Source organism: Meleagris gallopavo, chromosome 2 (assembly GCF_905368555.1).
Source record: "Meleagris gallopavo chromosome 2, MGAL_WU_HG_1.1, whole genome shotgun sequence".
In the NCBI taxonomy this organism is placed as follows: Eukaryota; Metazoa; Chordata; class Aves; order Galliformes; family Phasianidae; genus Meleagris; species Meleagris gallopavo.
The window spans coordinates 52,161,203-52,189,034 of NC_139405.1; the positions used below are offsets into that span (position 1 = coordinate 52,161,203).

At 37.1% G+C, this 27,832-nt stretch overlaps 1 protein-coding gene across 2 annotated transcripts in view; it reads right to left on the minus strand.

Moving 5' to 3' along the window:
- The window catches only part of ADGRG6 (adhesion G protein-coupled receptor G6), a 108,766-nt gene that overhangs the window by 50,923 nt on the left and 30,011 nt on the right, over positions 1-27,832 (minus strand). For both annotated transcript variants that reach the window (XM_085217165.1, XM_085217164.1), the window contains exons 3-5: positions 13,877-14,218; positions 7,688-8,308; positions 2,817-2,885 (exon numbers count right to left, since the gene is read on the minus strand). In XM_085217165.1, coding sequence (XP_085073291.1) covers positions 2,817-2,885; positions 7,688-8,308; positions 13,877-14,218 — 1,032 coding nt within the window. The remainder of the gene's footprint in view (positions 1-2,816; positions 2,886-7,687; positions 8,309-13,876; positions 14,219-27,832) is intronic.

The following is a 27,832-nucleotide window of genomic DNA, read 5'->3' on the forward strand; positions in this document are numbered from 1 at the left end:
CTTTCACAAATTGTAAATCCTCTTATGAGAGCATCAGATCCAAACAGCTGTGCAAAGACCAGAAAACAGACCTTACAGCTCAATGATGAGTGTACTTGGAATAATTACTTTTGAAAAGAATAGTTGTTTCTACTCAGGGACTGAAGATGATGAATAAATGTGAAAATAAAACACCCGTGTAAGTTTCAAATTAACTCAATTCAACTCTATATAACGAAGAGTATTTAGATCAGACTTGGAATAATTTGAGTGGAACATATATTTTGAAAGTTTCATGTAGGATCTTAGTTATACTGTTCCCACTGACACTAACAGGAGTCATCCCACACAATACTGGAAAATGTTTCCCAGGAGAACTAGCTAGAATACTTTTCACATTCAGAGTAAGGAGCCAAAACTGAAATTTTCCCTCACTGAAGACTGGGAGGGTATACACTCTAGAGGAAAAAAACACTTCAAAGATCAGACCACTAAATTTTCAAATAGTTTGGAAAATAATTTTTCTAATAGCTCCCAGGAATGTAAATCTTCTCACTGACAGATTTCTTCTTTCCCTGAAAACTCTTTCCACAGTGTGAACATTCATGCAGTATACTCTCACAGTATTACATATGTTTTGCAGAATTTGAGAAAGAACCAACTTGGAAAGTTTAGGCATCATATTTTAAGTAAGAAATTGCATTTCTGATTTTTGTTAGGTTGTTTTAGTCAACATTTTGAGTCTGAAAGTCATAAACTCAGGTCTCAGCTGAGGGAGTGGTTCATGTTCAGGTTTCAGTGAAACAAGAAACTTGAGGAAAGAAAAGGAAGGCTGCAGTAAACAGGGATTCTAGCTGGAAAAGTGAGCATATAAAGTCACAGTCTATAATATAAAAAAGCTCTTCCATGTAACTGCAGGGCTATATTGCCTGAAACACAACTTTTAATGCTCCTTAGTGATTTTTTTCTTTCATCTAACGCTGTTAAAAGTGGTATCTTTCAATGAATGAAAATATTTGCTAAGCATAATGAGAAAAACAGCTTTGTCATCAGACCATATATGACACAGTCTGGTGATACTGCACAACACAGAACAAACAAACAAACCAAAAAGGAATCCAAAGTAGCCTTTCAGCTTAAAACAAGCTTGCAGCACTGAAAGAAATACACAGACAGACATGTTTTTATGATTTTTCATTATTAGGAGAATGATGATGATGATGACAATGATGATTATGAACAGCATGAATCCAATTCGCCACTTTCAAAGTAGCAACACTTGACCAAACACTTTCCAGAGTAGGAAAGTATTACCCTGGTGAAAAGTACTCATAAAGTTTGCTAAGTCTAAGATTGTAAGGGAGGCAAGCTGGGAAGGGAACCTCTTTTGTTAGAAGCAGTATCTTCTGCCTAACACGTTAATAAAGCTGAGGCTTTATTAAGTTTTTTGAAAAACATAATGTTTTTGTCTGAAAGTGTGTCTATTTCTGCAGCCCAATTAGCCAACCTAATGAAAGATAGTCTCTCTCTTTTCATGTCATATCATTTTGGTAGAAGTAGTCTTTCAGAGTTCTTTCAAGAGAAACATATATATACAGTGTCTGTATTAACTTTTTGATAGAAAAAGAATACCACTGAATAAATTATGCTGTCCCATTTACACAAGATACAAGGGTATCACTTTTTGTAACATATTGTACTTTGAGAGACAGATGCATGAAAATTGCTCTTTGAAAACTGATTATGGACACGACTGGCATGGCATTTCACTTTTCCTATGGGGACCTCCATATGATCCAAGACTCTGAGCAGAATCTACCTTGGAAATATCTGGGAGAAGTACACTGGAGACTATCACAGATCTCTTACTGGCTTCCCAAAAGGAGTGCATTTTTTCTACCTTTAAATTAAATCTGGTTTACTTGCATAGAAAAAGCTCCAAGTCTTCCTCCCCCTTTTGTATGTTTTCTGCTGTCTCTATCTTTCAACACTCAGCTTGAAAAAGATTACAGAGCTTGACATTATTTTTTAAAATCTCACATACCACTTCACTTGCAGACCTGCGTTTAGGAATGTACTGTGGAAATGGGCTGATCTTGTTCATGTAGGCCATTTTTATTGAACTTCAGCCTCTAAGCATTAAAGAAAAGAATTTTAAAAAGTAGAGCGAACTGATGTACCTGCATATGCAATAATTCAAACAGCATGAACATTTTTACGGTTCATCTCTTCCTTGCGTTCAATTGAGCCGATCCTCCAAGAGACCTAATGAATTTTTACATGTGGCGATTTTGACACTATTAAATCATTACTAAATGTTGTAACTAGTGTTTTATTAACACTTGCTGCTGCATTTTGAAGTCTGAGCAGGATTTTTTTCCCGCTAATCTCAAAGTATTTAGCATCAAAAGAACCTACTGGAAAAAGCTTAATAGTAATCAGATGCTTTGTTCATATAGAATTTTTTTATTTTTTATTTATAAATGTCCCTATTCCTTATCCTGTTTTACTTTTACTGTTAAAATATGCAGGAAAAAAAGAGGTGGAGAGAGAATGAAAGCAGTCAATTAATTCAGTTTTGATATAATAATGACCATTTGAAAAACTTAGTATCAAGGGAGTAATAATATTTTCTCCACCCATTGTATACAGGACATCCACAAATTTGATGTGACTAAATAATTCCTTTTTTTGCAATTACTCATTGCAGGTCAGTCTTTTAAAAGTAAATAAACTAAAAAAGAAGAAACAGAATAAAGCAAAAAAAAAAAAAAAAAAATTGAGGAAAATTAAAATTTAGAAAAGATGAAACTGTGAAAATAACCTGATTTCCTTACCTTGACAAAGGCTTCCTAGGTTTGCACAACTTGTTGGTTCAATTGCAGAAGAAGGAATTAGGTATGACCCTTTAAAAGAAAGAAAGTCAAACAGTTAGACAGGTTTGTCTACTGGGCATAAAATCAACATATATATTGCAGTAACACAGTTCTCTTCCTAGTTTCTCTCACTGACAAAACTGGTAATGCTGTTTGCCTATAAAACTGCATTTTTGTCTTTTGTTGCTGCTGAGGGATCCGTAGAACCCTCACAGACTTGCAAGCCACGGTCACTTACATATCCTCCCCTAGTTTTCTCATACTCTTCCCAGCTGTAGTTAAATAACAGCCCATTAAATGAATGCAGCTTGTGTGTACTCTGAAATGGCTCTACACTGAGGGGTCAGCATTGCTGTAGAATTTATGGTACTTTCACAAGTAACAAAACATGTGCCTTGGAGACACATCCATCCTCTGTTTTGCAGCACAGGTTACCCACCACACAGTTCTGAGTAATCTGCCTGTGGCAGACACCAGCCAGATAAAAAGTGATTAAACTTGTTACTGTGCCCAGGGTGTGGGCATGATTAATATTCTGGTATGCATGATTTATAAGCAGATAATGCTGTAAGTCTGTATCTCTGCTGAATTATTCATCACTGCATGAACATAATCCGAAGATCTAGATACAAAAACGAGGAATGTAAGAATGGCAGAAGGAAAGAGCTAGTCAAACTGCATTAATTACACTTTGTGTATTGCAGTGGGTCAGCTGCAGATACAGCTGCTTCTGCATATTACGCTGAAAATAATGGAGCCATACAGCATGGCAGAATCTGAACCTACTGGGAGTGTTGCCCTTTTGGCTTTCATTTTACCACTTCAGAATTGTATTGACTCAGTGAGGTTCTCTCATAAAACACCGTATCCTTCCATTAAATTAAAGAGCCACCACCCACCAGCTTGTAAAGATAGCTGAGAAAATATTTCCTGTGATGGAAGAACAGACGAAGTGTGGGGCCTCAGTGCAGAAGTCATGACATGCCACAGATACCATTATATGTATTGCCAACAGAAAAGAGGGAAGAATTTAAAAAGTGATTCTCTACAATGATTAAAGCTGTGTAGTTTTCTGTAGGGCTTTTTGGTTAGTTGTTTGTTTGGTTTTTTTTTGTGTGTTTTTTTTTTGGGGGGGGAGGAGAAAAGTGTATGTGTGTTCATTTTATTTTTTTGTGGGGGGTTTCTTAATAGACTGAGAGATTAACATTAAGACAAATTGGATTCCTTGGCGCATTTCCTTTCAACTTCAAAAAGTATGTTCTAAGTGAACATAATATATCCTGCATGAGATTTTTTCCCAACATATATTTTCTAATATTAAACAGTCAACACCAAAATCTGCTGTGAGTAACCTACTCTTGGTTCTGTACCAGGGAAAAATGACTTGAAAGATGGCAGAAAAATTGCAGACTTGAAAGAACTCTTGAGCCAGAATACTGTATTCCTTTAAAGAGAAATATGTTTAATCAATGTATTAGATGAGCTTTTTAAATTTTTTATCAGGCTGAACTCTGGCCAGATGAGACTTTCCCTCAGCGATCACCAAAGTAGTGTAAAGGTCTGGCTACAAACAGATGCTTGGCATTAGCTCCCTTAATAAATGCAGCAGCATTATCAGAAATGTGAACAGCAGACACAGCCCTGCACTACGGACAATTTGTGTGATAAATCTCACCACTTTAAACATGTAAAATTCAGACTTCCGTACCTGCTTGTCATACTAGATTTTCCTTACAGTCAGTGGAGGAAAACAAGCACTCCTGCAGCATAAAACTTCTGACTTAACTGAGACATCTACCCTAATGTGAGTTGAACTGACACTGGGAACAGCCTTTTTCTCTCCTCGACTCAAAAACAGCACTGAGTGTATTTAGCCTTAAACACCTATCCTTCAGCTGCCTAATGAAGACAGATCCCACCCCTAGTTAAATTTGATAGCAAAATTAAGAACTTTTATTTGGGAATGAAGGACTTAAGTAAAGTACAGAATGCAGAAATTGCAGGTACAAGTGGACATACAGCCAAGCGAGCCTTAAACTGAACAGTTCACATGCTGCTCTAAGTGTAGCCGCTGCAGGCTCCAAAATCATTACAAGAACTGGATTAAATACTCTGGGGTTTGTCTACACTGAGCTCTGCACTGATGCTGTCAGTGCTTATGCTTCCTAAACTATTTATTTTAAAATTAGTTTGGCTACCCAGGCTGTGTACATATACCTTTAAATGCAAACCCTGCAAAGGTACAGCAATGAAAACAGAACTCTGTCAAGTCTTCCAGAAACATCCCACCATGACTGCACAGCTGTGAAAACATTAGTCTAAGGAATAAGCTAGGAGAAGGTAAGTTAAAGAAAAGATCATTGGGAACAGTTTGTTGGTGTTTTTATCTTCTGTAAGCCTACTTGTAAAAGCTTTATCTGAAGAACGATGGAAATAGTATCCCTTGAAAAATCTAAACACTGTTCAGGCAAAATGTGTTGAGATCATCACTAAGTGCTGGGACTGTTGTTTTGTTGTTTTTTTTTCCTGTTACAAGCAGTTCCTGGGAAAGCATTACTGGTGCTCGGAGGAAACTCTTTTCTGCATAAATCCTTCCATTGCAGCTAAATGAAGTCTAATCAGTTAATCTCACCAATGTCAGTGGTTTATTCATGGCTGATAGTCTGACGCATCAACCCTCCTGTTAAGGGCTGGTTTTACAATGATGCCTTTTATTCAAGATGATGAAGGGAAGAAAATTCTAACAATTCCATCGCTGAGATTAGCAACAGTTTCTGAAACTGCACTGCACCCAGTGTTTTCTTTTAGGACATGCTTTGTTCTAGGGAACCCTGTATAGTAGTGGGAAATTTAATATCCTTGAAAAAGTCTGGTTAGTATTTTCACCCTGCTTACTTACAGGAGGTAACAATTATTATATAGAGATACACTTGAAGCAGACATGGAAAATGGGGCCTACGCTTCTGTAAATGTGAGAAAGCTCATACACATTTTCTAAAATAACATTCTTCTGTAAGGAAACCACTGAACAATGACATCCCTCAAAATAAAGCTGTGATGTGGAATGAAAATAACTGTACTGTTTCGATGAGCACAGCTATGGTGTGACACAATGTCACAGGACTGTGTTAACAGAAAAAGGGACAAGATCCATACATCAGTCAAAAACAGATAAGACTGCAGTATCTACAGTCACCTTGGTATGTAGTTTAGTAAAAGTGTTGTATCCTTCATGGATAACAGTTTAAGAAAAGTAAGATTTTGGGGGAAATTACTTTCTTTCAGATCTTTACTTTCTGTTTGTATGGGCAGAAAAACAACTTCTATGTTCAGAACAACTTTATCAGCCATGACCAGTGCTTAGATTGCCTTTCCATTGTTCTGGTAGGCACCTAGTGGCATGCTGAGAGATGTCTCAGTGAATCAAGCTACTCTGTATTTTGGTTTCAGTAAACTAAAGCAGGTAAGATACAATATACTTGGCCACCTTAATCCTTCATGAGCTAATAGATACAGAAACTACCAATTCTTAATTATGTCAGGTACTGTTTTAAGCATTCCTAGAATGCTGACAGGTGCTCTGCTAGGAGACAGTGATACTATTTAAACTATATTTAAACTAAAAAGTACTAAAGTGGAGAGGACAACATTAGATATAAAGAGACCTCACATACTTCAGAACCAGTGTTTGGAATTCTTAACTCTGATTTTTTTTTTTTTTTTTTTAACAAATGTATATTTGCTACAATAGAGAGTTGTAGGCAACATGAACAAGTTGTTCCATAGCAGTAGATTTTCAATAGCATCCTACATTCATGTGTAAGCTACCGCTGGCCATGGCTCCAATTTTACCCTATGCATTTTAAAGACATCCAAACATGTCTGATGCTTTCACTAATCAAAGCATTTGTTTCCTTCCTGAAAAAATAATAATAATAATTAAAAAAATATGTATATTTATATATTGCTCCAAACTGACATGGATTTTTTCAGTTTCAATTATTCTTCCTTTTTCCGGTTAAAAATTCTGGAGAAAATTGTCAAATAGCTGTAATAACATATGCATACATAAAAATTGCACCTAGGCACGAATAAGAATAAAGTGTCTGAGCCACAGAATGAGAATAGGCTGGACTAAGTATGAAAATTTGTCTTCTGATGTAATCTACTGGAAGACTGTAGTAACTACCAGTTTAAAGAAGGGCAGAAAATATGTTGTCAGAATGATAAGAATGAATGATTTTGATCTAAAATGCTTCCTTCCCATCTGTTTCCACTAATTTAATTTTTTATTTTATTTTATTTTTTTACTTATCTGTCTTGTATGCATTAGAGTTTTGGCATTGTTTTTACTGTCTCTCTGTGCTCAGAACACAATGCTAGCAGGTTCTTCTTCTATCTAATGAAAGCATCAAAAGTTAGGTACAAAAACATTTACTTAATGGTTAGTAAACACACTTTTTTTCTCTCTGGAGACTGTGGTTGGCTAACCTGATGGTTGCAGGTACTTTCCTGTGATCCTCATTTCATATAAGTTAAATGCCAGTAAACAAATTACTGGGGAAGAACTTTGATCTGTAGATTAATTTAAGCAGCATCCCAAAACACATAGGGGATTTTTCTTTTCCCATAGAGAATCAACTTTATGCCCTTTCAAAGCCTCTGTATACAGTAAGAGTTGAACTAAAGTTGAAGAAAGACAAGTCCTACCTGTTTTTCTTTCAGAGGAACTTTCTTTTTTTTCTTGCTAGGATAAGATATTTTCAGCACAATGCAGAAGTGTGTGTGGGGGGAGAATAAGCAAAAAAGATTGGCAAGGCATACTTACTTACCACAACTCAAATTGTTTTCTGCCTTCAGTGCTGAAGTTGGAATACTCCAGAATTCATTTTCCCAGTCTACAATGTTTCCTTTCACATCGCAGCTGAGGTTGGCCAGTGTTTGAGCATTCATGGTGAAATTCCAGAGGCGGAAGTTGTAAACATCTCCATTTAGAGAGCTCACTTCATTGCTGTTAGAGCCCAGCACAAGCCTCCCATTTCCAGGGATAACTTTGCCAAACATATCTGGACAGTATGTATTATGATAGATGTTTTTGGCGTAAACACCTATAGTACCCGAGAAACTATCCCCTATGACACAAAGCTGTTCAAATGTTCCTGTGAAAAACTCCACATTTCGTGGCAATGCTTTGTCAAGTATGCACTGTGTGTCTGAGATGGACAGAAAATGGCCTTTTGTGGTCTTCCCAAAGCCGAAAAACTCTTTTGATGATGCATCAGTGTAGGAGAAAATCTTCCAGTCGTCATTGTCATCACTGCCGCTCTTGGTTGCTTCAAAGCATAGCGTGAACTGGCTGAGCTCTGGAACCAAGACTGTTTCTGCCACAGATACAGCATCAGCGTCAGGATCCTGGGGAATGATGACCTTCTGATTCCTCAGAGACACAGCAACTGGGAAAAGAGAGTAGATAAACTATTTAAATTGAAAGCGTTCTCATATGAAAATAAAGGCAGACTGGCAGACTGGCAGCAGTTTAGTGGTGTTTTTTTTTTTTATCAGTGCAATATATCAAAAGCACACACTGTAGGGAATTTGCCTTGGCAGAGTGTTCAACTTAAAACATGTGGAGTTCCTTTTCAGCAGGGTGGAGAATGCTGCACTATCTGCAGTTAACTCCCCAAGTTGTACCAAGAGCATTATTAGGAAATATTGCCTGCTGGTTTACACTCATTTGATAAAAAATTAACATTTATTCATCAAGGAAAGATGTAGTAAGCAATAGTGAAAAACAGTTATTTGGAAAACACAGTATGATTTTTGAAGTTCTATTATTTTGATTACTTGTCTGCATGACTGCATTACACCAACAAAGTTTAGGTTTTACTTCTTTTAAATATCAATACTGCATTAGAAGAAAAATTCCACTACATTTCTTGACAAACTGAAGCCTCTTGTTCCTGAATTCTGGTAATGAGCTTCTGCAAAACATCAAGCAACTTCTCATTTTGTCCTCAGCAACCTTCAGATTCAGCACTGTAATCACATATCCAGTTTGTATCCAAGCTGTTCACCTTTTGAAAATACTTGTGTTCCAGATTTTGCACAAGTATCTAGAAGTGGCTAGTCCTCTTCTAAAGCAATGCACTGCAGTAAGGGCATGGGCAGAAATACTTTGTCTCTAATTTTTTTAAGCATTCTCACTTGCTCTGGCAAAATAGCAGTCACCAAATGTGAAAAACAGTATTAAATGACATACGATTTTTCTCCATGAATGTATTAATGACAATTCTGCTAAGTCAACTTTGGAGAAAATTATTTTTCAAAAGAAAGTGCCAATATACTCAGTTTTATTGGATCCTTACGGCACAAAAAAATTCTTCTAGTGAATTTCTCCACAAAAAGAAATTTCAGGTTATCAGTCATGCAAAAGAATTGAGGTCAACAAGACCAGACACACAGCAGTAGCCCTTCTTTATTTCTGGCTCTTTATTTCTGTATTGTGGCAGATCACATCTCCAGGAAATGTCTGACATCTTCCTAACACTCTAGATATTCTGAAACTGAAATTGGATTTTGCTAGACCTGAAGAATAACTGCCACATGAAATGCCTAGTCTTCCTTAGGATTTTTAAAATGGTGTTACAGACAATAACTACTATACCTGCTTCCTTCTCAGAGTGAAAGAAAAATTTTCCATTTGAGAGGGTAAAATATGTAAGAGTGATTATTATGCCACATTCTACAACAGACAGATGAGCTATAAAGGTCCTACACGTTCACTGTACTACACTTTCTCTTTGCCAGCAGCTTGCAATGAATCTGAGCCCCAGACTACCATATCTGGGTATACACAAGGACAGAATTTGACCAATATATATAATACAGTAAAATAACATAAAGCATTGCCCTTTTATGTGCCAAAGCAACAACTGGAGAATGGGACTGAAGAAAGAAATCCTGGGCTTTTACAGTTACTGGATTTACTTCATAGATTTTTCTTCTTTCCCAAGGGCAAAAGTATGTTGTAACAATTTTATAGATAGAAAACGTGCTCAACTTTCCACTGAAAACAAGGGCTTTTTTTTTTCGTGGGTTAATTATACTGTACAGTTCTTTACGTAACATGGAAAGTGTTCCAGAAGTATAAGGATTCAGGACTTGAGAAAGAAAAAAGCTCATTCATATGAGCACCACTCAGTTGATGCTGGAGTGGTCAGGAGAGTTATGGACCACCTGGTCACATTTAAACAGTGTAAGAGAAATAAACTGCAAGAAGGAAAGCTGCTGCCCTGGTAGTGAACAAGTCTACTCAACACTGATGTGCTTCCCAGAGTCAATTGTTGTCACTTTCCCATATAGCAAAATCGCAAAACTGACAAGTATTTTGTACATGTGGAGAAAAAAGAATCCTGACATCAACATTAGGAGCTCTCTCTCAATCTTTCGAACAGCCAGTCATCAGACTGACGAATTTCAGATGTTAGCATTGAAGAAGATGATTATTCTCTGAGGAAGAATATATATATATATATATTCTTGGTCTGTTCATGTAAGAATTTATACTACATTCAGGGTGATGCTAAACTGTTTCTGCTAGGAGGATAACAGCTTTTATATTGGACACATTGCTTTTTACTTCTATAAAATGTAAATAAGTTCTTAGCAGCTGAAATGCAGCACAGCGACCAGCAACAGACAGCTCACTGTTCTGAAATCCTCATCTGCATTTACAAAAGTGTTGTCATGACAAGAAGTCTGCTTCTGCTCCTTTTTAGAGCTCCTACCTTACTTGCTTTCAGATGATGGTCTCACATACTTCCCTTTACATACAAGCAAAAATATCTATTTTACAATTTGTGGGGAAAATTGCTTTTCTGCCATTTTCTAGCTTCACAGCTTTTAACTGCCCTTCAACTGATACTGCAAGAAATATACCAGCTTTTTTGAGTTTTGCCAGTGTCTACACACCACATACCATATAGCTGCATTCATTTACTGCTTCTGAGTACACAGCTCATCTATCTGATTTTGGTGTGTTGCAGGAGGCAACAACCAGGAAAACCAGCATTTTGTGGGCAGCCAGCTTGTTATGGATAGCAGGATGTGTTCTGTGAAACTCATTTTGAAAACACTGTTCCACAAATGCTGTTTTATTCACAGCTAATTCCCTCCCCAAACTCACATTATTTGTCTTTCTCCATCCATATTTTGCAGTGTGTGCATTTTGTATAAGGATGCACTATTTGTTTCATTTCTAGATAGCACACTGTTGTGTATCTTTGAATGGTCCTTTACATTCCTTTATCAAACTCAAAACTGAACAAACAATTTAATTTCATTATTTTTACAGGTTCGTTTCTAAGACATGGAAAACATGGCTACATAACTATAATGCAGTAACCTCTCTGGGAGAAATTCACGATATTGCCTGGGAATCGTGTTCACAGTAGTAACAATGTCAGTTAGACAATGAGGCTTTGAAACTCCAGCAATGACCTGAAATGAGAGGAGGTAGCATCGCTGCCATGCCTCTGGGAATTCTCTACAAGAGCAGGAGAGTACTGCTCAGACATCTGCTGTTCAGATGTTTCGTAATTTCAGAGCATGTGTGTTGATGATCTAATGTCTACAGTCTTTTATAACTTATTTTCTATGAAAGGAAAGTAGTACATTATCACCCATTTACCAAAACTCTTTTTCTGTATTCACTTCCTGGCTAACTGTTGCCATGCAGAACATGGCCTATATGTTATAATTTGTCCCATTTGCATGCAGCCAGCTCTCCTTCTTAACATCTGCAGTTAAATTCAAGTTGAGAGTTACCAGTTTGGAGTAAGGAAACTAAATTCAGGAACCTCTGTCAAGGTAGCTTAATAGCAGGCCTTAACAGTGGTACCTAAACTAACACATATGTGAAACATTTAAATGTAAATTGCTGGTGGAGGTCACGGACACCTTCAGTCACAATGGAGAGTAGCCTTCTTATTCAAAATAAAAGGGTATCTTCCACGGCTATTTAACTGTAAGAGTCGTATCCATGAAGATATGGCACTCTTCAATTTGGCGTGGAAGTAATATTTTTGCTCTCACAGAAATACCAATAGATAGGGATATAAAAATGTTTGCCTCCATGGTCCTCTCCTCTTGTCCTCATCTGAGGATAATATTGCATCTTAAATTCCCAATAAAAGTCATTTTATTTGTTAAGATTGAGTACTAGAATAGTAAAGAGGAATAACACAATAAATTATGTCACATAATCTGATTACATACCATTTTATACGATCTACTTGTTTTTACAACTCCTTGAAACAGAGAAACTAATTTTGTCTTACAATTCTGGAGATTATTTTAAAATATTATATGTGTAATAAGTATTTTAGTATTTCTTTTAATGAAAAGATATGCTTGTGACTTAAGAGATAGCTGAAAATTTCCTTGATCTGTGTTTTTACACGACCAGCTGATAGAACATAGGTGTGCTACAGTTGGGCAGTCCCCAATATAAGGGATACAAACTAAGCAATGCATTGATTGAGAGCAGCCCTGTGGAGAAAGACATGGGGATCCTGGTGGATGAAAAGCTGCACGTACCTGATCTAACAGTGATAGAAAAAGGAGGAATGGCTTTGAACTAAAAGGGGAAATTCAGGTTAGATATTAAGAAAAAATTATTTACTCAGAAGGCAGTCAGACACAGGAACAGGATGCCCATTGAAGACATGGGTGCTCTATCCCTGGATGTGTTTGAGGCCAGACTGCATGGGGCCATGGGCAGCCTGAGCTGGTGGGTGGCAGCCCTGTCCACAGAATGAGGGTAGAACTTGATGATCTTTAAGGTCCCTTCAAACCTAAGCCATTCTATGACTCTATGATAAAGCAGCAGTATGCACTTGCAGCCAGAAGGCCAACCTGGGCTATCCTGGAATGTATCCAAAGAGTGGTGACCAGCAGCAAGAGCAAGGTGATTGTACCTCTCTATTCTGACCTTGTGAGGCCCCATCTGGAGTACTGCATCCAAGCCTGGGGTCTTCAGCACAAGAAAGATGAGGAGCAGCTGGACTGGGGCCAAAATAGGGCCACAAAGATGATCAGAGGGCTTGAGTACCTATCCTACAATGAAGGAATGTGGGAGCTGGACTTCTGAAGAAGAGAAAGTTTCAGGAAGAACTCACTGCAGCCTTTGAATATATAAATGGGACTTATAAGAAAGATGAAGAGACTTTTTATCAGGGCTTGTAGTAACAGGGCACAAGGGCAATGGTTTTAAATTAAAAGAAGCAAATGACCATCCTAACGTCCTCATTTATGTTGCTGTCCTTTACTGTTACGTTAAGAACAACTTCTTGCTGTACCTTAAAATGGCAAAATGAGTCACATTTGTCATCTTCACTGAGGAGAAAAGCGTGGATAGAAAAGTGTCTTTTTTGCAGTTGCTAGGATTTTTAAAATCCTAATAGCATTGCTATATATTTAAGAAAAGAAAAAAAGGTCAAGGAATACTGGTAGCAGTTTTGCAATGACAGTTCATCCCTGAGAGTTTATGTTACAGACTGGAAAAAACCTTGAGGAAGTTCTGTATTTTGCGCGAACTTCTCCCCATTGTAGGGTGATTCACCATGCCAGTGGTTTTGGCTCTCCTTGTTTCTTTTGGCTAAGAACCTGCTCATTCTGGTCTTCGTGTTTCTGTATGTATGTCCCACTTTTAAAGTGCCCAACATGAATTGTCTGAAAGAGGCACTGCTGGGCCTCCAATCTTTGTGCGATAAAAGTCTTTCTAATGCATTAGAGAGATGACATGTCCTAGAATAAAATAATTTACTTTCATCTGCAGAAAAGCAAATTACTTAAAAAAAACACATATAAGTCTGTAGAATTATCCTTCAGCTTCCCCATTACCTGTCCCTCTCAAGGAGCACGATTCCTTTGTAAAGTGTAATTCTGATAACCTGTAAGAAATTTACTTCTAGCAGGATATTTTTTCTGTAAGAGGGATAAAATGGTTTGTGTTTACTTACTTCGTACATAGCTGGCATTAAAACCTTTCTTTTGGATACTGAAGTCACTTTTAAAAGACACAATCATTTCATTTCCAGTAGAATTATATGATAATCCCTTGGCAGTGATGCCACAAAGGTTCATTGGGCTCTCTCCATTGTCCAATGTCAGTGAGTCATAAATGCAGCCCGGTGCTTCTTCAATGTCAAAATCACTGAATGTTAGCTGTATAATGAATCCATGAGGTGCTCGGATGATCCATTTACAAGCTTGGCTATTGGGATAATCACTTGGGTAACATGGAGAAGTGAAAACTCCAGAGGGGTCAGTTAGCACAGTCCTACAGTTGTAGCATCCATGAGCTGGCAATGAAAACAGAAGGAGGTCAGGAAGAAAGATAATTTAACAGGAAATTAATTGTCAACACTATGGCTAAGTACATTTCTATACAGAAAAACATGAAAAAATATGGGGGAAAGAAAGGCAAAAGAAAGTCTCATATTTGCTGTGCAAAATGCTGGAGGAATAGTACAGCAAATACTATTTTACATAAGAATTCCCACACAAAAGGAACAGAAGTTATACTGCTGAATATTCATTTGCTATACTTATTGGCCCATTGTGCAAACACCAGCGAAGCAAAAACATTTTTGAATTCTCAAATGTAAATGAATACTTAAACTGAAACTTCAGAGAAGATGACTGGTATCCTTTCTATCTTTTGGCTGTTGGACAGACGCTGACTGCTGCTAATTTGCAGCTTCATGCCCCGTCATTGTTCCCAGTGGAATGTCCCTGGAATGCAGCTGCACAAGAGATGGGCCGAGGAGCCACAACAGCAGCATTCTACAGTGTCCAAAGTTAGTCATCAACACTTCCGGCAAGTGCTTTCCACAGCACCCAAAAGGGGAGCAGTGAGCCACAGGCCTCTGAATCAACATCACATTACTGAGCTCTTCTCATGCTGACTCAGCTCCACTGAGAAGTTTGTGGCAGTCAGGCTCTAAAATATTCTCATCCTCTTCCTCATGCATCTTTGTACACCTGCTGTGCTCCTTCATGAGAATTTCAGGTCCTGCTAGTCCTCAGGGATGCATTTCTTGCCCTTCTTACAGTTACCTTGTAGTGTATTCTATGACATTATGACGATGAGCTGCCTGCTGTTGAAATCTGTAAGTTTGCCAAAGCAGCACAGAACAAACTAGGTGGAAACAGAATCCTAATAGATAACTGAAGAAACTAAGCAGCTCATTTGTGCCAAATTACTTTCCAAACATTTAATTAGGCCTCAATCATGCATCAAGCACCAGACTAAACTAAAAACAGCTCAACAAGTTGTTGTCCTGTTACATAGGGATCAACCCTAAAACAGGAATAAACACAACAAACTTCTCCAAAGTATCCTCAACATTTCTTTCCACTGCCTGGTTCCTGATGAGTCACATTCATACGGTATTCAGCCTTAGCAAGCAGACCCTGACTCTGGGAACTAATGTGGAAAAAAAAAAAAAAAAAAAAAAAAGAAGAAAATATACATCTGAAAGGAGAATTCCTAGTAACAGTGTGCAGAAATGTTGTTATGTATCATGTGGTCCCTAGAAGATAAAGAGATTAGTAATTAATTGGATGTTCAAAGTCAAATACAGGCTGACTATGTAAGAAATGTTGGAGACTTATTTGAGGGAAAAAAAAAAAAAAGAAGATTATCTTAAAGATTCTCAATTACCCCTGGGAACATTTCATTCCTGAAGTTGGAAACATTATCTGAGCAGTACAAGCTGGAACCTGTGTAATCTAACTTCTCTCCAAATCTGTATAGTCAGAGGACTAAACTCATCTACCCTGAAATCTTCCTGTTCCATTTCTTAACCAGAGAGAGAATATTTAATTATTACTGCAATTAGCATAAATTCAGCAGTTGTACAAGCAGATGACAGCTTTGTGCAAAGGATTTTGCAGAGATACACATCAGTTTTCAGAGAACAGCCCTACACTGAAGAGTAGAGAAACAAGAAAAGCAGCTGAGCTGTAAGCCACAGGTAGTACTAGTCCTAGTTCAGGGCAAGTGAGCCTCTACAAGGTGGAGGGTGGCTCTGGATGAAGCAGCCCTCCAGCCGAAGACTCCATTCCCGCCTTCATTATTTCTAGGATGATGGCTACAGTGGCTGAAGATCTGGTAGTATGCTGTACCCACTCTCCTACCACTCCTGCTAGAGTAGTAAGGGGCACAAAACTATTTGGGCAGTTGAGAGCTTTCTCTGTGTATCAACTATGTCCAGATGGACTTGGAGCCAAGGGCTAAGCTGTTACGTTATGAAATCACATACGGGTGCTAAAGCACTCTCATTCAGCACTGGATCCCTAAAGTATAACTTTAGTGGCATTATGAAACATTGCTGAACTCAAAGAGAGTGGAAGAAATGTGATATTTGTCAGTAAAGGTAGTCTGATGCACCTCTCAAACCAGTAGGATATTACATTCAACCTAAGACTGGAAAGGGCAGATCTATCCATCAAAAAGTATGGACATTCTTAGGAGAAGCCTGACTTCACTACTTTTATTGATCACCATCAGCCAAAACAGGATTCAGCTCTTTTATTTATCTTTCTCCTGAATGGTTGCAATTATCTCTAAGCTATTTTTAAAAAATGTCAGAACACGTGACAAAAATACTTCTATCTCTTTGTCACTGCAAATACAGAAATGTACATGTTATTTATTTTACTGATTTTTTTTAATTAATTTCATCTTTTTACACATTCACTAACATACTCTCATGTCATTACATCCATATTGTTTTACTAGTTTTATAAAACTAATGAAGTTAAAAAAGCCCCTAACTGGAGGTAGAAAAATAAGTACTGTACACTTTACATATGCAGAAGAAACAGATTTGGAGAGGAAAATATCTTTCATTTTGGCATAGTGGCTGTTCTGTCCATGACTGCAATTTGAAGGAGAAATATCCTGTTTTCATGTAAATGTCCACAGTAGTAAGTAAAAAGGAAAGAAAACAAACAACAAAACTATATATAAACAGAATGGTTTTGAATGGAACTTTTTGCACATCTTCTCATGAGACAGTTATTTTTCTACAAACACCACCTATTTTACTCATTAAAGAGAAAAATTGCTGTGGCAACTCTAGGCTGTCAGCCAAAGCTGACAGATATTTTGCAATCCCATTGGCCCAGAGCAGTTCTGAACTGTGGATACTGAATACTTATTTCAATACATGCCACAAGCATTTCTGCAAGCAATGCAAGATAGTTTATTAATTTTAATGGGAATAAATATAGGTATATTTTCTTTGTCAAGAACTCTAAATGCACAGAACTTGCCTGTCAAATATTTTGTTATCAACCTAGACCACAGAAAATATGCTCCGTAGACTGAAAAAACTTACTTTTTCTTCCCTCTTGAATATGCTAAAAAAACATAAAATAAACACCCTCCGAATGCGTGGAAATCAAACACTTATTTTCCACATTTCTTACACTGAAAGCTTCACACAGCACCTCATTTGTTTCCTTCATGAGAATATCCTGGAGAAGTAGTTTTCATTTCATAATCATATTATTTTTTTCTGAAGGACTTATGCTTCACTTAACAAATGAGTAGTTAAGAATTTAGTATGACAGTGGAACACTATACTATAAAGTAAAATTAATAAATTCCTCCAGAGCGTTTTAGAGCTTTCATGAATGTGACTTGACCACAAACGCTAATGGAGAAGCAGAATTTTCCTTCCTATCGTGCTCATTTTGTAAAGACAAAGTTAGACACAGAGATAACGGGCAAAAATGGCAAGTTTCCATGGATTTTGAGTTCCCAATCTGAGAAAGAAGAGTTCTGATTTTCCTTAACTACTTAGTATTTGTACAGCATTTTATATGTCCAAAGCATACTACCAGTGACTTTAAACTCCAGCTGGGAGAGCAGTCTGAAACTCTGGTCCACTGTAGAAAATAAAAAAATGAGCACTTAGTGGCCAGTGGAAAACTATGGTCATAAAAATTTCTTCATGTTTAATAAGAACTTATGAGTGAAGGGGGGAGAGAATCCTGTTTTCATTGCTGCCAGTTTTTCCTAGCCATGGGACCATTCCCTTTCTTCTGTGAGTCTGCTGCCTATTTCGCATATCTACCTTTTAACTTCTACAAAGAGTTAACATTCCTGTAGAACTCTTTCTTATACCATCCTGAATCATCCGAAACTAAAGGGCTAAGGGAACCAGTATGTGATTAATTAAAGAGACTGATGTGACTTACATGACTAATATAGACTTACATACACAAAACCCATATCCTGTGGAACAAAATTAATAGCCCACCTTGATCCATCAAATGATTTTGTGTTTTTAGAGCCTTGGCACATCCACTTGAACTAGAGAAGACACCTGTGGACACTGAGATAATGCCATCTGGAAGTGGCTTTCACAAACCATTTGTGAACAGCTGAAACCACAAAGCTATAATGTTGACCACTGGTTTAGAGAAGGAAAGTTTCTGTATAACCTCTTCCCATACATTCACACTTCCTTTTTTCTACTTTTTACGTCCAGTGTACTTCTGCGTTTACGTCCAAAATCTGTGCTTATATACATATTTTTCTCTGGCTCCGTGTATTTCTCTACTTCTCTCTACTGTCATAATTTTCTCCCTAAACCTCATCTTTTGCCCCATCATATTTTGCAGTTATCTCTTAGTCAAGAATTTTGAATTTTACTTCTCTGCTTTCACTTCTACTCCTAGTCAACCGAGGAGAACTGATGGACAACAAATTTTGTTTGGCCAAGAATTTTTTTAAAAATCAAAAGCAATTCAGCTTGGATCATTGCTCAATTCAGCTCTAGCAGCTCAAAGTGTGTGAAAGTTAGGATCAGAAGTAAACAGTGTCTATAGGGAAAAATATCTGCTCTTTTAATTTGTTCACTATACAGTTTATTTTCACACTGAGTTACACTTTGCAATGGGATTTTTCTTTTTCCATCCACTGGCTGTAGCAATGAACTGGCCCATCTATGCAGCATTTTCCACCTGACAGAAGTGCAAATGACTACACAGAGCGTAGGCAGTAGCACAGGATACCAATGATAGACTGTGTGGGTTGAATTAACACTGTTTTTCAGTATTTTTTTAAAATCCATTGAAAGATTCCCTTATAAAAGTAAGATTTTGGTATAAAGTTTTACTCTGCTTCTCCCTGTAGAGGAGACACATGCCATATGAAAATATCCTGAAATACATATCTGTAAATATGGGACTGAATTTTCAGAAAACAAAACAAAATAGTTTATATTACCTTCTGTCTTATTCAAGTGAACAATAAAATCTCCCCTGCTGACAGAATTAGAGAAATCCTAAACCACAGACAATCTTAGCTATGCTGTCTAGTACTTCAGATATATATACATATAAAGCCCAAAAGTAGTTATATTTTATTCATGCATTTCAGATTCTTTAAGCATATTGCATACATTTGAAAAGGTAGCAATTGCAAGTACTGTCACTCTGTAAACACACAGAAGTATTGGCAAAGTCGAAAATAGAAATGAAAACTTAAAACCATACACAGTAACAGTATAAAAACATCGCTATTTTAATGAGCTTTAGGCAACAAAAATTCTTGCTTTATAATAAGCAATTAATATTTTTCCTATTTCAAAAATGCCATAATAGAACAGATCTACAGAGATACGGCCAAACATTAGGTTAAACATATTTATGACATAAATAGATGGGTGAGTGAGGTCAGTAGTGGACACACCTGCAGACAAGTGAGGGGAAAGTCCAAACCACCAAGATGTGGGTGGGCTGGAAAGGCTACAGAACAAACAAACCCGTGTTATTTCAATTTGAGACACAAACACTGAACCCAGAACAGCTATCACATAGCAAAAGCTTAATGGTAGCCTGTTTCTTCCATTTTAAAAATGATTTCAGACATGAAAGGCATCTGTAGATGCACATAAATATCTACATGCAAAATGTGGATAAATTTCTCGCAGACATATGTCACATCATTCCCTCCTGATATAAATGGAAGAATTATCTGCATGCTTACTGCTATCTATAAGTTCTACACAAATTCTTATGCAGAACAGCGAGCATTGCACTCTTCTGCATTCTCTTCCCACCAAACCACCCTGCCTTCACTCTGTATAATGCATAATTTGTTTGAGTTCTTTCTGAGGAAGTACAGATGAAGAGAGATGAGAGGTTTACTTATGCTTCTTTGTTTTCTTTCCAGATTGTAGAAGCTGTTTGATCTGTCAAAAAGATCCTTGCTTTACCATATTACACTGGCAAGAATAAAAATCACTTTCACAACAGATAATATTAGCATGCATCAGAATCCTTAAAATAAGCACACAATACTGAGCTTAACTATTTAAGCACCCGAATTTTATTTATTTATTTATTTAGGCTAAATAATGGAAAAATATAATAGATAAGGATTCTCTCTGCTATAAACAGAAGGGAAATAAGATTCTTATCCTGACATGCCTGCACGTATAATGTGACAAGGGTGAGGTCACCTTCACAGTCATGTCGAAGTCCTTAACACTGCCCTCAAAAACATCTGAATGGGGGATCACTACAGAGTAGCAGCCATCATAAAAGGCAACAGGTGAGGCACTGCGTGGACCCAAGCAGTGAAGAAGACTGTGTTACTGCCCCTAATTTTAACCATCTTCTTTTTCTTCTAAAGGAAAAGCATAATAACTGGACCAGCATGAGCTAGCTCCCATGCAAGCAGAGAGATCCAATCTGAGGCATATACTGCATATGAAAAGTTAGTAACCAGATGTTTAATTAATCAACATGAACATTTTTATACCTGGTCTAATGTCCACACAACTATCCATAGTCTTTCTTCTTTTCCTGCTAAGGGCATATTCTAGATTCCTAGTTTGCTGACTGAATTAATCTGGGGAGAACAAGGAGTTGATTTTTTTTTTTCCCCCAAACTGTCACAAAAATAGCTCCTTCCAACCCATGGGTGTTCTTTTCTTTTTTCTTTCTTTTTTCCAAAACTACCTTCTTCCTAAATACAAGCTTTAATTCTAATGCAGCAACAAATTTTCTAAAAACATCACTAAGTCAAAGTGCCATATTCCTTGCCTTTCCCTTTCGAAAATAAAAACATCATTTCTTTTGCTGGGTTCAACCTCATCCCACCACCCTTTTCTAGTAGAATATTACATTAGCTTCCAGCTCTGCAAAGGCATCAGTAGTAGGTTTGACACAGGTTAATATCCGTGTGAAGAAATCAACTTGAGATCACCTTTGGGGGGCTTTAAATTTCTCCTGCTACTGAATAATTAAAGTGCTGCTTACAAAACACTTGGCAGTGCAGTATAAATTATCAACAAATGAATCCTAGTGTAATTTAAATAATACTCTAAAACATTTCTAAAATATTTATGTTAATACGTGTAGAATATATAGAATTCCCAACAGGATAAACATTATGAGCTTTTGTGTGAAACCATCTGCATTAGCCAAATTGAAATAAAATAAACATCTTAAGAACTTTGTACACCTTTGCATTATCCTACTTTGGCTGCCACACATAACCAAATGTTTTTTGCACATCATGAATATAATAAAAATGCAATTGGAAATATATATTTTTTTCTGTTTTACTCTTAGTCTGCAAGTGCGACTTTTGTTGATTTGCAGTTAACACTACTTTCAGTACATCAGTATTAAAACCTCAGCCCGGACACTCATCCTGCACCATTCCCATTGCATCATCTGCACAGTACTCCCTGTACCCAGCAAGAATTGTAGGCCTCCATATTCCTGACTGGAAATAGCATATAACCCTGGCAGGGCCTTTTATAATTCAATGAAAGCCAGGACTGTACTCTTACAAAATAATTCAGCAGTTGGGTTTTGGCCATGAAAGCCAGGAGACAGAGAGTTCTATATCCTGGCAAGTCATATCAGCTTGTCTCACATCTTTTGCTGATGCAGTATGTCTTTTAAAGGGTTGAACCAGAACAAAATTTCCTTGCAGGTTAATTTATAGGCACACATGAATGTGTAACTGATGTTTGTGAAGTCACTTATTATTCCTGCTTCCTATTGCTCTAACCCTGATTACCAGATTATTTAGAAATTAGATTTTTACTTAAATTAAATTAGAATATATATATTTTTCCTCTCTTATTAGACAAGAATAGGGTTTTTAATAAAATTACGTGGTAAATGGAAAACTGATAAAAGACAGTATTTTTTCATATGTTACATTAGCCTGTGGGACTCCAACCAGAAAAACATTAAAGCAGGAAATATAAAATTCAGAAAGCCAACAGGCATTTTGCTAAGTATCTAGAATATTTCAGAATCCCTAAAGACAAATAATAATTAATAAGAACAGATATAACTACAGGAATTTTAGATTTCATGGCTTGTACCTGAAACTAATCTGAAACAGCTAATCAAGCAACGTATCAATAGCTCCATCCTAATGGCTAAGAGCCAAAGAGCAGTCTGAGGCTCTGGGACATAAGTGCCAGTGCTGCTAAAGTCTTAGACTAGCCCCTGGCACCAGGGGGCTCATCTCCAAACTATTCCTGGGCATGGCTCAGTAGCTGGCATAGCTCAGGGACCATTCTGGAGCTAGAGCGAAATATGGCTACCAAGTTTTTATAATGGTGTGAATCTGGGACACCGACTGAATTGGCCTGAGAGGCAGAGTACACTCCTGGGCCAGCACATGTGTGGGAAAGGGAATGTAACCATGAGAGGCAGAGCCCTAGATTCTATTTCATATGTCTTATGTAAGAGCCAATGAAATGGGTCTTGCTAGATTTAGTGTAAATCAAGAAGCAGCAGGCAGTAGTACATCCTATTTCCAGCACAATAATCATAGTTACCTTCTAGGATACACTTGATGTCAGTAACCCTAATAATGCAACAAAAATCAGAAAGAGCAAAGTTTACTTTTAAATCTGAGGTTAAATTTAGAAAAGCAGAAGTAACTAGTAAATTACTGAGTCGTGCAGCATTTACCAGAAAACACAAGCAACAATCTGGACTTTCATGAAAAGAAAAAAAAAAACCCACCCACATAAGCTGTGAAAAAGCTGTATAGCATGGTTCTACATTTGGAGAACATTTAATATTTGTTTTTGTAAGTAAGTTTCTAAAAGGCAGCAGAGCAATTCTTAACTCTTTCTTTAAGAGGTATATACAGTGAACTGGAACCTAACACTGGCTTTAGGTTCATGTTTGTTCAGACTGCTGAGACATTGCTGGGAATTACAGAATTGCAGGGGCTGGAAGGGACCTCAGCAGATAACTGATTCCAACCCCTCTGCTAAAAAGGTTCCCTATAATAGGTTGCACAGGTAGGCATCCAGATGAGTCTTGACTCATCCAGATGAGTCTACTCATCTCCATACAAGGAGACTCCACAACCTCTCTGGGCAACCTGTTCCAGTGCTCCATCATCCTTAAAAAGGTAAAGAGGTTCTTCTATGTGTTAGTATGGAACTTCTTATGTTCAAGTTTTAGGCCATTACTCATTGTCCTATTGCTACACGCCACTGAGAACAGCCTGGCCTCATCCTCCTCCTTTTCATCTTCCTTTAGATATTTATAAACATTTCTCAGATCCCTCCTCAGTCTTCTTTTCCCCAGGCTGAACAGACCCAGATTACTTAGCCTTTCCTCAAACAGAAGGTGCTCCAGGCCCTTTATCATCTTTGTGGGCCTCCTGTGGATTCCCTGTCTTTTTTGAACTGGGGAGCTCAGAACTGGACACAGTAGTCTAAACATGGCCTCATCAGGGCAGAGAAGAGAGAGAGGATCACCTCCCTTGACCTGCTGGCTATGCTCTTTTTAATGCACCCCAGGATACTACTGGCCTTCTTGGCCGCAAGGGCACACTGCTGGCCAACCTGTTGTCTACCAGGACCCCCAGGTCCTTCTCCGCAGAGCTCATCTTCATCAGGTCATCCTCTAATCTGTACTGACGCATGTGGTTATTCCTCCCCAGGAATCTACATTTGCTCTTCAGAGACTTCTCCACACTAACACCCTCTCAAATGGAATCATTCAGAGGAATCATCACTATTTGCTACATGACAGATCTCCAATATGTAACCATAGTCTTGGGAAAGTAAAAGTCGATGTTTATTATCGTCTCAGAGGGGTATGATAGTGCTATATAGAGATCATTAGGAATTCATTATGTTTACAGATATTCCATTCTGTCCCTGAAACTCATTTCACTCTGAAATTCTGTAGGTATTTATTTCTCTTGGGTTATCATTGCCACTAAAAGCTCTGACCCCTCTTGATCATTCTAGCATATTATATCCTACCTCCTCATAGCAACTGACTTTATCACAGCAATAACTCCAGCAGATTTTGATTGATCTGGGAAATTGAGGGAACCAGCTACAATAGAAGAAAATATGTTCAGAGCCAGGGTGGGGGCCCTGCACTGCCTGTTTCCCCTTAGTTGTTTGGTTTTGTGCCAATGAAAATTGAAGTGGAAACAAACACACTAACTGGGTAAATTTGTCCTGACCCATACGAGTGGAGTTCACACTGTAGACAAAGTTATGGATTTCCCCCAGAGGGAGGGGGTAGTGTGAAAATCCTGTGTTACACCCATTGTAACTTAAGAATATTTTCATTGGCATTCCTGTGATAATCTTATAAAAATAACAGAATTGACTTGCTAGTTTTGGCCTAAGCTGGATTTTTTTTCCACAAAGTAACAGAAGTTTGGGACAAAGAGTGGCATTGAAAATATTTGACAGTTCAGCTTACATTTAACTGGTTTGAAAAGTATTAACCAGTAGGTCTACAGGATAATATAGTAAGAATGCAGGCTGACATACACATTAGTAAAGAGAGGATTAGGTTAGGAAAGAAATCGAGTGGGAAAGGGGAGACTTTTTTTGTGAGATTACGGTATGAAATGCAATGCTTTCAAACCATGTATGACCATCACAGATCAGGCTGAGATTTACCAAAATGGTCACCAAGCTTTTTTTTTTTTTTTTTTTTTTTTTTCCATTTCAACAAGGTCTAACTCTTTAGCTGCTGCTATGGGTCATATCCACTACTGGAGTAAATTCATAAGCTCAGTTATCTTTGGTGTGACTATAACAACCAGTATAAGCTGAGGAAGCCCACAACTAAATAAATTCTTGGGTATCATTCACGCAAACAATTGTCATGCTTGCCTGAGAAACTGTTTAAGAATGTCTGCAAGAATGAGTGGGAAATAAGCTGGGGAAACAATCTTTTAGTAAGGAGTGGTTTGTAGGTGTTTCAGAACTCACCAGCCTGCGCAGTTAAATCTGGGCACCTGCTAGTAAAACTTTGTCACACATGTGCATACAAAAAACATATTTATTCTATAGATGTGCTAGACAATGCAGATATTGTTAGGTTTGAATTTCTGGGTAACATAATATTTTGTGGAGGCAGAACACACTGCTTCTTCAATGGGTACATTACACCACATATCTAACACATACCAAATAATAATAGAACATCCTAAGCTGTTTCCATTTCAGCCCTAGTATATTCAACATCTTATATTGCTTGTATGATTACAGTTCACTTGCAGAGTTTTGTTTCCCAGGCTGCAAAGTTGGAATGCCTTTTCTGGCTACTACTCAGTATTCTAAGTATCATTTTTCAACTGCACAAAGGACTCCAGAAAACAAGAGTTGGGAATTTTATTACACAGCAGTCAACACAGTCAATGATGTTCTCTAATTTTTGAATGTTTATGAGCTGGATTTTGGTTCAATAATTTTAAAAGATTTTTTTTGTAGCTATCCTGGAAAATTCGCTGCTAATAATTTGGATCTCTTACAGCACAGGTTTAAAACTATTCTGATTTGATTTGCTGGTATTTCGCAAGATTCAGAAATGGCATATAATTACTTTGCACTAATTCACTACTAGAGCAATACTAAGGCACTCCAGACATATTGGAAAATACCTACTCAAAAGCCATTTCTAATGATGATTCTGTTTTAGGGTCTTACGATCTGTCCTTACTAACAGTTTTCAAACTATCTATTTTAATACAATTTGAGGCATATTTCAATACTTCATTATTGTCTGGGTTCTTTCAAGAAGCTATAAAAAATAGATGCTGTCTATACTTTATCTGTCTCATCCAATTTTCATGTAAGGGAGGAGAAATCTAAGTCAAAATATTTGTGACATTTTGTTTTACAAAACATCACAAAAGCAATTCAAGTTTTTCAGTTACACATAATGAAACACTATCTTCTCCACCATCACAGAAAATCAGTCATACTTTCACATCCCAAAGATAATAATATGTTCAATGTTAACGCATCGTTTGTGCTCAGATGAGATTATGTTGCTTCTATCAGCAGTAAATACAAAAGGGAATGGTATATATCTCTCAAAATAGCAATTCCTTCATTGTTGTATTACTTATTTTCATCCCTGATTTGTCAGTGTATTTCTCCTTTCCATAACTGCAGAAGAAGAAAGATAATGAATGCAGACAGTAAAGTTAAACTGTCTAGCGTGTCCTTACTTCTCCATTAAAGTTACAATAACTGATTGTTTTGTATCCCTGAACCTTTTATTTTTGCCAGTCTGAGCTATATGGCTTATTTTTCTAACCTCCATCCAGTTCTCCAGCAGCTCTAGCCACTGAACTCCCGCTGTCATCAACCAAAAATTCTCCTTGCACATTCCAATGCTTTTTCCAATTCTGTTAGCTTTTTCTACCAATTCCCTAGAGGAAAAAATTTCATGGATGAATGAATTTCAAAGTTAGAAACTTGATTCTGATCCAATTACATGCATTTACATCCTTGAGATGCACAACATATGCCTCACTTCTCCTTTTTTTACTGAAAGTAAGAAAACAAATACAAAGCTATTAAATCAGAAATAAATAACTAATCTGTGTCTGTTTCACCAAGAATGGCTGCTCAATGTAAATAAAAAAAAATATTTTCTTCAGTAAGAAAACTATGATAGCTTTGACCAAGTTTTGCTTGAAAAGTTGCTAGGTTTCAAAATGCTTTCTGTCTTATTTTTATTATTTGTCTCTCTCCATCTTAATATGTCTCTAGATATTGACGTGATGTTTTTAATATATCTACTAGAAGTTTCTACAGGTTCTACAGGTTCAAAACATGCATCACATTTAATTATGCAATATTAGACAGTTTCAGTAGTCAAATATCAAGAAAACTCTATTCTTTACTGAAAGAGAAATTCTGAAAATAGACTTATGACTTCTTGTTTCCCAAATCAAAATCAGCAAATTGTTCAGCTTGAATATATTATAAGAACAAGACTTTCTTATTCTCAAATAGAACTTGCTTCTTGTGGAGGAACTTACTTTATTTTCTGCAGTGGTTCTGCAGTCATCAGCATTATTTGGAAACAACATCTAAAACACTTGCTACTTAATGGAAACTGCAGAGTTTTACAATTGACTGGCTTTGTAATTTCTGAAACCAAACCAAGGCAATCAACCAAAGGAAACTTCTTTCATAAATCTGTTATTTACATATAAAGTAGACAGGAAAAAGGTATTTTGTTAGCTCTGGAAGCACAGTTTGAGGAGGTTTTAAAAGATTAGGAAGTATAATGACAGGTGCACAGTGTTCCTTGAAATGAGACAGGAAGCGAGTACGAGACAGAACTTCATGGCATCATCCTCTTATAAAAGCAAATGGACAAATTGTTCTCTTAATAATGACTATATGCTAAAATTTACAACCAGTGACTGTACCTTTACGTGACCTTTAACACATTGTACTGCATTAATTGCCTTAACTATTCACGTAATTATAGCTGATTCCCAGTTTGCTTTCACACTCCTTTTGCCTGAGATTATCTTAAAATATTTTCCTGAAATATAAAACTCTGCTGTTATTTTGTATTCAACAAAGCACTGGAGTTCAAGTAAGTCAACATGTATCATCATCTCAAAA